Genomic DNA, 11,174 nt, shown 5'->3' with positions numbered 1-11,174 from the left:
ACATTTTTCCTTCTTCCCTCTTTTGTAAATGCATTATAATTTTTTTAAATGTATTTATCTGTTGTTTTTTTAAAAAATACATACCATTATGCTTTTAAAAATATTTTTAGTTGCTTGAGAATACTCTAGTTGCTGATCTTTATCATATATACACAATTATTCTATGGATTAAATGATGGTGGAAATTTTTACCATCCTTGTTTTTCTAATTGCTGCACACTGTGATGGGAAGATAGGAAATTGTTATTGTCAATAATGGAGGGGGAGGAGAATTATGTAGTCCAGTTTTTTTAACTAGAAAACAATAGAATCCGTGTCTCTCTCTCTCTCTTCTTTATAGGTATTTTCAGACTTGTCAAGAAAAGAATGTAATACAATCATCAAGCTTTTTTGGGACTGTAATGTTCTGATCACAAGTGAGAGCTTACGTGTTTAAATACCCACTCGCATACTTTACAAAATTTATGTATTTTTCATACATGCATACCCGTGTTTTGAAATATATGCATATATTTTGTCTTTGCTTACTGTGCATTTAATAATAGCAGTCAGAAAATGCAGTGGTTTAAAAAAAAAATCTTTAACAGTACATTATATCCAAATCCAAAGACTGAGACATAGGAGGATTCTTAACAAGAATCCCTTGTTAGTATTTATGGATAATGTAATCTATGTGAGTCCCTTCTTCAGCTATCATTGGATTTTGTAGGAGGCCACTGTAAAATAATGTATTTGCATGGTTGTGACTAGTGCACCCTGAGCTAGTCAAAATTAGTAAAAGGTTTTCACCTCTTGTTTACAATATGCCCTGACATTATTATGTATAAGGTATTATATCATTGTTATATTGTATGTGTTATACTATATTATACTAGTATACATCTAGGGTTATTCTTGAAAAGAGTTCAGAAATTGACAGTGTGACATAATACAGAACCTAGGCCAGGGGTAGGCAACCTTGGCTACTTTATGACTCTGCAAGTTGAAGTCCACGAGTCATAAAAGAGCCAAGGTTGCCTACCCCTGACCTAGGCTGTTGGCAAGTGCAAAATACTAACAGCATATGATGTTCATATTGAAGATCTGCCTGGCCACCAGCTACTACAAATTGTCAGTTTAAGCCCTGAATATCTAAAGCAGGGGTCTTCAAACTTGGTTCATTTATGACTTGTGGACTTCAACTCCCAGAATTCTTCAGCCAGCATGCCTGGCTGAGGAATTCTGGAGTTGAAGTCCATAAATCATAAAAGGGCCAAGTTTGAAGACCCCTGATCTAAAGTATCTTCTCTTCCACTATGAACCTACCTTCTTAGATCAAACAGGAAGGCCCTTCTGAAGATGCCCCACTGCAGGAAAGTCGACTGTCGGTTATATGGGAAGGTCTCATGTTGCTTCAGAATACTGTATAATATGATGCCCAAGGAGTCACTTTGGCTCTTCCTTTTCAGTATTTAGGAAGATGATAAATCACACTTATTTCACCAAACTTGTAATTGGTAATTAAATTATTTGAATGCGTGTTTTTAATTTGGGTTTTGATTTTAATTTTAATTTTTCTTTGTGGTGTGCTTTGTTGTTAAATATATTCAGTCTTGAGTGTTGGAATAAAGGAGAAAGTGAGATATAAATTCAATAATAAATAAAGTTCTGCATCTTGTACTTAGTATAACAAAGAAACCATTTTTTTGTTCCCGAATGGAGCAAAAATTAGTATCACTGAATGTAAAAAAAATACTGTATGTCATCTACTGAGAAACTTACTCAACAGTTACTCAACAGAAATCTGGGATCAGGGTCCAATAGGCCTCAGAAAAGCAACTCTGGATTCTCAAATCTGTGCTAAATTTCTTTAGGAATCAACTCCCATGCCTGCTCTGTGTCCTTTCAATAACATAATTGTTCAGGTAGTGAGAAAGAAACAAGTACATTTTGGATGAGGAATGTCATTTTGCTACTAAATTGTTAGTATATTATGCTGTGGATTACAGCTGATTTCTATTAAACACAAGGGCAGATAATAAACTTCCTGGGCATGTTTTACTCTCAATACACAGTCAGGCAGTAAAAATGCAACTCAATGGATTAAGATTTAATTAACAAGAAAGTTTGCAAATGCTTGGCACGCTGCCTCTCCATTTTACAAATTATTTATTCTTGCTGTGTTGAATTTAATTCCACAGCCTGCATTTTTTTAAAAAAGTGTTAGCGTGTGCTGGTTGGGAAAATGCTTTTCAGTTCCCCTCTGAGGAGTAAGATCTACTATTACCTAACTTTCTATCATTCCCATAAAAGAGACTGGGAAGAAATATGCAGCAGTACACTATAACGTGACAAAGAAGCAAGAGCTGATCTGCGATTTGGTGAGCCTAGGACTTAATCTAACCTTGTGAAAGAATTGTCATCATTTTCAATACCAATCATTTTCCAAATGATTGCTCCACATTGGCTGTGTTCACACAACACACGTAGTTTGTTTAACCATTGAATACTAAATAAACTGCAAGTGGGTAAATTTTTCAGCACATTAAACCATAAATTCTGGTTTAACAGCTACATTGGGCCAGTTTATGCAATGCATTCAGCCACAAGCAGGTAAAGCACCATTTGGATCAACAAATGGTGCCAAGCCAATGTGTTTCCATCTATCTTACATCAAGAGTTAGCATGCAGAGGAAAAAGGAAGAATGTAGCCCATTCTTCTTACAGGCTGCTCTAGAGATGCTATAGGAAAATTCACCATTATAGCATAATAGGGAGCAATCATATAAAACCTGTGCTCATTTTTTGCAGGAAAATGACTGCAAACTGGGGTTTGACAGAAATAAAGTGAAATCCATTGGATATGGCGATTTTTAGTTGCAGTTGTAAGGGATAGCTTTCCACCTATGTTTAGAAGCAATCTAGTTCCACCTCTATCCTCTCTGATTTTTATCTGCCTCTATCCAATTCAGCTGATCATCTTGGGCCATAGAAAAGTCCAGGGGTCCTTTTCACATGTTCCCAACACTTTCAGGGGTCACTTCTAAGGTCCACTACTCACCTTTGAGTTGTCCAAACTAATAGGGGGAAATGATTGTAGGACATTGGCAGGATTGTCTCAGCAATATTTTGGCCACTTGAAATTCTAAGCTGATGAATGCTCCTGAGTTTAATATGTGACATCTCTAAGACTTTAAGGTGAGACCATATACAATTGGAGATCTTTTACAAACTCTGAATAGCAGTGCAATGAGAACTTTCTCAAAAAACAAAAATGATCCAGAGAAGCTAGATCAGTGTATTCCACTTACTCTTTTCCTGATTCCAAGGCAACAGGAGTATGTGCAGTGGGGTCAAAAAAGTCAATGTGATGGTTACAACAATGTAACTGAATCCCTGCCTTTTATATATATGTATGGATGGATTCCCAACTGGCTGACCAACCCACTCTACTTGTGGTCCTTAATAGAGCTACATCTACATGGAAGGAAACATGTAGTAGAGTACCCCCAGGTTTATCTGGAAGGGTACAGAATCTCCTGCTTGAGCAGAGGGTTGGATTAGAAGACTGCCAACATCCCTTCCAACTGTTTTTCTGTTATTCCTAATGAATTGTGGGGCATATTAAAAAGGGTGGGGCTTCAATCGCATAGTTGTGGCTACCATTTTGATTTTTTTTTTAATCGACAGAGACATTGCTGTAAGGCAAAGAAATGTAGAAGGGAAAAGAAACTTCTTAAAACAGATTCTTTGCTTTGGGGGGAGGGGAAGGAAAGTTGTGTATTTGTTTTTAGAGGTAAGAAAACCATAGCTGTTCCATAGCTATCCTCAGCACAGCTGAGGCTCCACAGAATTGTGTGGATACACTACCACCAAGATTTCAGCTTATGTTTCCAAACCTTCTTACATTTTCAGCTATTCCTTCTACACAACCCTGTCAGTTTACAATCCAACAGACAATTCCCTTTTTTTTTCATTAACTTGTTATTAGGAAACTCAATCAATTCGATCACTTTTAAAGCTCTTCAATATTAATCCATTTTATTGTGGCAATATTATGTTTCAATCCTTTTGAAACATGAAACTTTTCTTAAAGTCTACTTATATTAATTTAGTCATTCTTATGGCTTGAGGTAGGAGCAAAAAATTAACTTCCAAGGTAATTGATCATATTTATCATACACGAGTTGCAATCCTAAATATACTTGCCCAGCAGTAAGTCCCCTTAAATTCAAGAGCCTCAACACCTATGCCAGGGGTTGGTCATTCTCATTTTCACTGTCCTTCATTCATTCTCTCACGCCTACCAAAAATATTTTAATGGCGTTCTAAAATATAGAGAAAAAAAAGGAATTGAGAGAATTACAATTGATTATCTGCATTTGCCTCTTTCACTACACCATTATTGCTGTGGTATTATTATTATTATTATTATTATTATTATTATTATTATTATTGCTGCTGCTGCTGTTGTCATTATTATTATTAATTATTTTGTCCCAATAACCTCCAAGAAATTCCAACAACATTATATTAACTGGTTATAGAAGCAGAGCCATCAGTTTCAAGCCAATGTTTACACAGTTATATTTGAAGTGAGAAAGTAAACAGTCCAGCTGTGCTACAGACCAGTTGGGTGGGATTAGGTTTCCATACCAACCAATTTTAGGAGCTTTTACTGTCTTAATTCAACCATGCACTGAACTTGTTCTTTGTGAGTAATAGTTTTCCTGGGCCAAACACTCCACAGGACAGAAAGAAAAATCCATCCTACAGAAGCATTATCCTTAGGGAGGTACAGTAGGAGATTCCTACCAGCTCTTTTACTTCATAGCTTTATTTAGCAACATAGAAAAAAAGGAGTCTCGGTTATTGTTTTCTTCCTCCAAGTCCTAAATGATTTTTTAGACCACTGAGCTTTCTTTCCATGAAGGGCAATTAGGACTGATTGATATATAATACCAAAGACTCCCAATCTTGTCAGATTTCTCTAAATTAGCTTTTATATAAAAAAAACAAAAAATGTCCAGGGAGCTGGCTTGAATAAAATTTCCGCTGTCCTTTGTCAGTCTGTTTTCTTATAGACAAGCTATTGGCCAAGAGCTAGGAAGCCTATTAAACTAGAAATTCAAGGTGTGCTCCTCTCTGATTGAATATTAAAAAGTAGAATGTAAATTCTGAAATGCAGGAGAGGAGGAATAGAGGCTCTTATTGGTAAATTTGATACAAATAGTATTCCCAGGTTTAAATTGCTGGATTTTGTCATCATGATCAAAAGCAGTAAAATAATATTTTACAGAGTTATGGGCACAAATGAAATCCTATAGCACTGGTTCAAAAATAAATCCTACTGAATATAAATGGGCTTATTCTCATATAAGGAGACCAAGAGCCGTGTGAATAATTCACACCCGCAGAATATCAGTCTTTAGGTTCACCACTAGAAACACCAATCTTGGGGGGGGGGGAAATTGTTCTATTCTTGAAAGATATTTCCAAAATTCTTGCAGTAAGAACATTGTAACTATAATATAATATGTATTTGAACTGCAGAATTGGTTACATATTACTGACAGAATCACCTATTTTAGACTGATCGGTTTAATTGAAGCTGCCGGGATTACTGAAAATAATCTGAAACCAATTCTTCATTTGATGTAAATTGGAATTGTCCTCAGAAGCTAAAATATTGCAAATAAACGAAACAGCAGAAGTTACTACTATGACAGGTTTTAATACAAAATAATATTTATTTCTAGTTTTCTATGAAATGAAAACAGAAGGGGAAAAACAAACTCAGAAAAACCTTGTTTGAAATGGCAAGAAGTTTCTTACTGAAACCAGACAGCATTTTCAGTCAGATCATTCATTAAATCCTGGTCAACAACGGCCTTTGGATCGAGTCCAAAGGAAAGGACAATTACAAATATATTTACTTTTTAACCTTATTTACACATTATATTTCTCCTGGGAATAGACAGAACGAAGAGTTAATTTTTTTTACAATATGTTTAATCTCTATGAATGACGTGTTTCCAAAATGAAAACTGACTAACGTTCCGTTTACCATTAATAACGTCGGCTACAAATTACATTAATAATTTAAATTCTCATTTTTTAACATTATGCTGTACATTTGCTGGTATAGAGATACAGATAGAAGTATGGATGCGACCCGAGGGGAATATCCATGTTTACAGCTATATGCAAAATATAATAATGAGGGACAACTTTAACAGTAAAAACGCATTTACTCGTTTTGCTTAATCAACACATTTAGAGGTTCGCCAAGTTCCATACATTTGACCACTTGTGGTTGCAACAAATAGAGTGAAATGAAACCCAGGTCACCTAAAATCGGGCGAAACCAAGGCTGGGGGGGAATCAGGTGATTTCCCATTGTTACAGAAACCGACAGAAGAATTTGGCAACAGCGCGGCCCATAGACACGTTACACGTTTCGGGTTATATAATGTTTTGCAAAATTCCGCCTCGCCCTAAATCACTAGCAATATGTCCCGTTCACTCGGCTGCCGGCGGGACTGCGCCTTCTCCTTCTCGCTTGCTCCGCGAAAAGTGCCGTAGCGCGCGCGCGCGCGCGCACACACACACACACACACACACACACACACACCCACCCTCCCTCCCCCGCCGCTGCCTCAGCTCCAACTCGGACTACTCAGCTGCTTCGTTTTCCGGGGAACTTACTTCTAACTGACGCGTTTCGTAATCTGAGGATGCCGGCGGGGAATCGAGCCCTCGGTTAAACCTGGTCGCTCCCCCGCTGCCTTCCGAGAATTCGCTGCCTCAGCTGCCCTTGCGCACCTCTCGGATGTACGCACAGGCACGAGTTTATATCATATATATGTATATCTATCGCTCTATGCGTATGTATGTACATAGAAAATCCAGCTATCGGCTTTGCGGCCTACTGTTTCTCTGGGGCGCTATTCACCAAGGGCCCGTAAAGCCCGTTTGGGTACGTCTGCTCCTTGTGCACGCTGGCGGCAGCGGCGGCGGCAGCGGCAGCAGCCGCCGCTGCAGCTGATCTGTCCCGCATGAGGTCGCTGAAGGCGTACTCCATAGGCGGCCGGAAGCCCAGCGTGGGCATTAGCCCCGCCGTGGAGTAAGGGGTCATGAAGGCCAGGCCGCGACTGTGCGCAGCTGCGGCCGAGTAAGCTAGGCGTAGCGGGCTCAAACTCAAGTGCGTGCCTAGGGGATAGGCCCCGGCCTCAGCCGCCGTCCCGAAATGGGTAGCGTTGGGCTGCAGAGGCGAGAAGGCGGAACGGCTGCCCAGCGCGCCAATGGCTGGGGTCATGGCGCCGGCCAAAAGAGGGCGGTGATGCGAGGTGCCGCCAGCCGATGAAGGCTGAAGGCCAGCCAAGGTCCCCGGCGCGTCTCCAGCAGCCCGCGCCCAGGTCTCCTCGCTCGCCTTGTCCGGCCCTATCGAGCTGAGTCCAGAGGCGGCGGAAAGTCCTTGGCCTGGGCTGCCGCCTGCTCCCCGGTGGTGGTGGTGGTGGTGGTGGTGGTGGTGGTTGTTAAGGATCTGCTCGATAGCCTGCACCACGTCCCCGCCACAGCCGGCCAGGACCAGCTCCAGCACGCTGCGTTTGTGCGCGGGAAAGACGCGCGTCAGGATGTCCAACGGCGTCCGCTGCTGCCGGCTGCTCGCCGCCACGGCGGCCGCGGCAGCAGCGGCCAAACCAGGCGAGGGGGCACCTGCTTCGTCCCGTTCTGCCTCAGAGCAACCCGAGTCGGAGCCCAGCGGACTGACGGAGCCTGTGCTCTCCTCCTCTGCTCCGCCGCCCCCGCTGCCATCTTTGGCGCCTTTGGAGACTGGCGAGCTGACCGAAGACTCGCCGTCGCCGTTCTCCGAGCCCGAGCCACAGCCGTGACGAGTCAGCTCCGGGGATGAGGTGCCTGGCGCGCCGTCCGTCCCATCCGGCGTTAAAGGCTTGTTGTGTTGAGGGGTCGCGGAGCGGCTGTTGAGAAGCGTCTTGGGGAACAAGTCAAATTTCTGCATCTTGATTTCTGGCAACGAGAGACAGAAAGAGTGAGCTGGACGAGGCTCTCCCCGCCAGCGTGCCCCGCCTCCGCCTCCCCCCTCCAAGGGCCGGATGGGGGCCCATTAAGTACTTTCACCTTGACAAAAATGGGAAAGCGAGTGGACTTTAGCTGAGCGCTTTTCGGGACTTCCTGATGGTTTAACAACCAAGGAGTTTAATTCAGCCACCACTCGCCTTCCTGTCCCACAGAGAACCCACCCAATGGATCTTGCCCTCCTCTACCCTAGCCTGATTTCACCCACGCTTCTGTCCATCCCCCCTTTCCGCTGTCTCTGGTGGCTTCTGGTTGTCCTCCCAATTTACCCTCCAGGCCATATCTTGCCGTCTCTTTCCTCCCCTCCCCAGATGGCACCTACCGGGAGACCATCGGCTCACCTTGGTGAAATTCCTAAATAGCTACTTTAGGACATGAAATCAAACCTCGCCGTTGTAACTACGGTAGGGCGTCTCCTGGCCGGGCTAAATTGCTGAGGTCGCTAGGAGGCGCTATCTTTTCTCTCGCCTCTCTGGCTTGGGACGGTCAAGGTGCCCCCCCAAAAAAAAAAATTTACAAGGAAAACGTTCCCCGACTTGGTCCCCTGATGCAGGGGAAGACAGCTCCCATCATAACTTCTAGTGGCATCGCTGAAGAAAACTTGGAAGGCAGCCAGGTTGGGGAGGGCTCAGTTCGAGGCTGATGCCAGCTGTGACAGGCCTCTATATTTTCAAGGGGTAGTTTACTACATAGCAATACTAACTTACCTGGAAGTGAATCCAATGGCGTCAAACAATTACAGGGACACTAAGTGGAACTCAAATGGGTGTGGAAGACATTATGGATACGAGGGAGAGAGGAAGGGAGCGAGAAAGAGAAGAAATTGCTAAGAAAAAGCAACAGTGTGAGCCCTCACCGCGTTTGACACGGCAAACACGAGTGGGACTATCAATTTAGAAATGCCTGGCCAATATTTCATTGTTAAAGGCAATGGCTAGGTTTTTTTTTTTTTTTTAATAACTCCGTCCGCGACGTTGGGAACTCCTTATATAGATCGAGAAGAAATCCCGAACGGCCGCTGAGATTTGAGGTCTACAAATGGTGTTAAAGGGCGAGCAATTGGTGGCTGCGTGGAAGGGAAACGAACTGTGCGTGGGACGAGAGAGCGCGGGAAGAAGTCCAGGCGGACCGAGAAGGACCAAAAGGTGGGCGGAAGCATCCGGGGAGAAGGACTCCTTTTTAAACTTGCGCGAGGCTGCCTAAAGAAAAAACTGGGAAGCTCAGCCCCGGCCCCTTTCCTCCTCGGCGGCCGGCCCCATCCTAACGTTCGTGGGAGAACTCCTGAGGCCCGAGGGGCTATAAACGGGGCCCGGGCGCCCAAGCTGGTTTTCTCAGAACTTCCACAGGACTCCCTGCCGCCTGTCACGTTTACTTAGACGAGGGAAGGTCCGACTCCCCAGAGCGGCGGGGAAACCAGCGCCTTTCAGCTCGTCGCCAAAGCCTCAGGGTCGGGGCGCGCGCTAGCTCCTCACCTGAAGCCCCCGAGCCTCCATCGGTGCTGCACACGGAGCCGAAGACTTCGTAGGCGGGCCGCGGCGGGATGATGCCGTTGGCCGCGGCCAGGGCCAGCCCCTCGGCCGTGCCATAGAGCAGCTGCAGCTCGCGGGCCTCGTTCTCCTCCTGCGCCTGCTGCCGCCGCAGCGCCACCTGGGCGGCCATGACGCGTTGCCGCTCGGCGATCAGCGTGCACTTGGCGCACAGGCAGTCCTTCCAGCGGCAGTAGCGCTTGTGGCCCTTGAGCGCCGACACCACGCCGTGGTTGCGGCAGCGAGCGCACTTGGGGGTGCGCGGATACTTCTCGGCAGCCCTCAGGAGCAGCGGCGGGGCTCGCAGAAGGCTCCCGGCCACGCTCACCGGCAGGCTGGCCGCTGCCGCCGCCGCCGCCGCCGCTGCCGCCACCGAACTGGGGGGCACCGCAGAGGGCGCCGGGGGTACATTGGTCATCTCAGACCTCAGTTCCATCGTGACCAAGAAGGGGCGCCGTGGCTTCCAGGGAAGGCGCAGAGGCGCAGGGCCCTCTCCCCGCCGAGGCGCCTTTAATACCTCAACAAGACTGCCGCGGGTCAAACAGGGCAGGGCCTTCCTGGAACAACCCGCCACTCCGCGAGAGGCTAACGAGTTGCTCAGCTTGCCTAATAGCCTGAGTCCCTCCAGCCACTCCGAAGCCGGTTAAATTACAAAAATTGAGAACTTTTTTCCCTCCGAAAAGTCTGGCGCGTCTCAGCCCTTCCTCTACAATCTCCCCCTCTACTCTAGAGCGCATCTGCGTTACCTAACTTCGGGGAAGTAAACGACGTTTACTCTTCGAGGAAGCAAACAAACAACGCCCCCCCCCCTCGACCTTCTTTGTTGCCCCGGCTCAATCGCCCACGGAATGGACGTGGATCCTAGGGTAGCGGAAATCGGGGCTTCCTGGCTCCCCCCGCCCCCCGAATCAAAGCCCCCAAACTCCGAAACCATCAAAATGGCTACCCAGCCATTCCATCTCTTCTCAGCAGCGCGGCGAAGCAGAACTCGCCCCGGCTCACTCCCGCTGATTTCTTCCCTGGCAAGAAATTGCGGCGGAACCCGACGGCAGGCGCTCCTGCCACAACCCGAGGAAAGGAGAACAGCTGCGCTCCCTCGCTTGCCAATGTTACAAAACACTGTCCTGACGAAAGCGCGCACGAGCCCCTGGAGACGCAGCAGTCCCAGTGCCCGTCCAAGATTTCAGCTTGTCACAATCGCACGCCAGCCGAGCTAACCGTGGCAGAAGACAGAGGACTCCTCTGACCCCCGCCAGGTTTCAGACTTCAGAGTGCAACAATTTCCAACTTCCTGATTCGCGCCCGCGCTCCTTTCTCAGCCGCCCTCTAATTTTTCTCAGTCTACTCTAGCTACCCCTTCCTCCAGCTACAACCCCGCCAACCAAAGCCGCCTTCAACAGGCAGCCGAGCCCAGTCCGGACCCCCCTTTCCTCAGCCCCAACTTTGCATGTGCGCCACTAAAGAGAGCGAGAGTTGCCAAGAGATAGAAATCTTCGCCGAACCGCCCGCGAGCGCTTGCTCTATTGTTGCGCCTTACGTATCCATTAGACAACATTTGACAACAATGTG

General features: G+C 46.0%; 1 protein-coding gene across 1 annotated transcript; it reads right to left on the bottom strand.

Annotated features, from left to right (window-relative positions):
• Positions 1–5,704: 5,704 nt before the first annotated feature.
• DMRTA2 (DMRT like family A2) lies at positions 5,705–10,406 on the bottom strand. The gene is made up of 2 exons (XM_039320033.1): positions 9,552–10,406; positions 5,705–8,010 (listed from the first exon to the last, which is right to left on the bottom strand). The coding sequence occupies exons 1-2, from the start codon at positions 10,039–10,041 to the stop codon at positions 6,908–6,910; spliced, it is 1,593 nt and encodes a 530-aa protein (XP_039175967.1). The 5' UTR covers positions 10,042–10,406; the 3' UTR covers positions 5,705–6,907.
• Between the last annotated feature and the right edge of the window lie 768 nt (positions 10,407–11,174).

The sequence above is a fragment of the Crotalus tigris genome, unplaced genomic scaffold (assembly GCF_016545835.1).
Source record: "Crotalus tigris isolate CLP2741 ecotype Arizona unplaced genomic scaffold, ASM1654583v1 scf7180000023617.9722795, whole genome shotgun sequence".
Classification (NCBI taxonomy): domain Eukaryota; kingdom Metazoa; phylum Chordata; class Lepidosauria; order Squamata; family Viperidae; genus Crotalus; species Crotalus tigris.
This window is presented reverse-complemented; position numbering and strand designations above follow the sequence as displayed.

Coding starts and splice junctions, on each gene's coding strand:
- DMRTA2 (XM_039320033.1), bottom strand. CDS start 10,041: ATGGAACTGAGGTCTGAGATGACCAATGTACCCCCGGCGCCCTCTGCG. Junction 8,011..9,551: donor TGGAGGCTCGGGGGCTTCAG/GTGAGGAGCTAG, acceptor TCTCGTTGCCAG/AAATCAAGATGCAGAAATTT.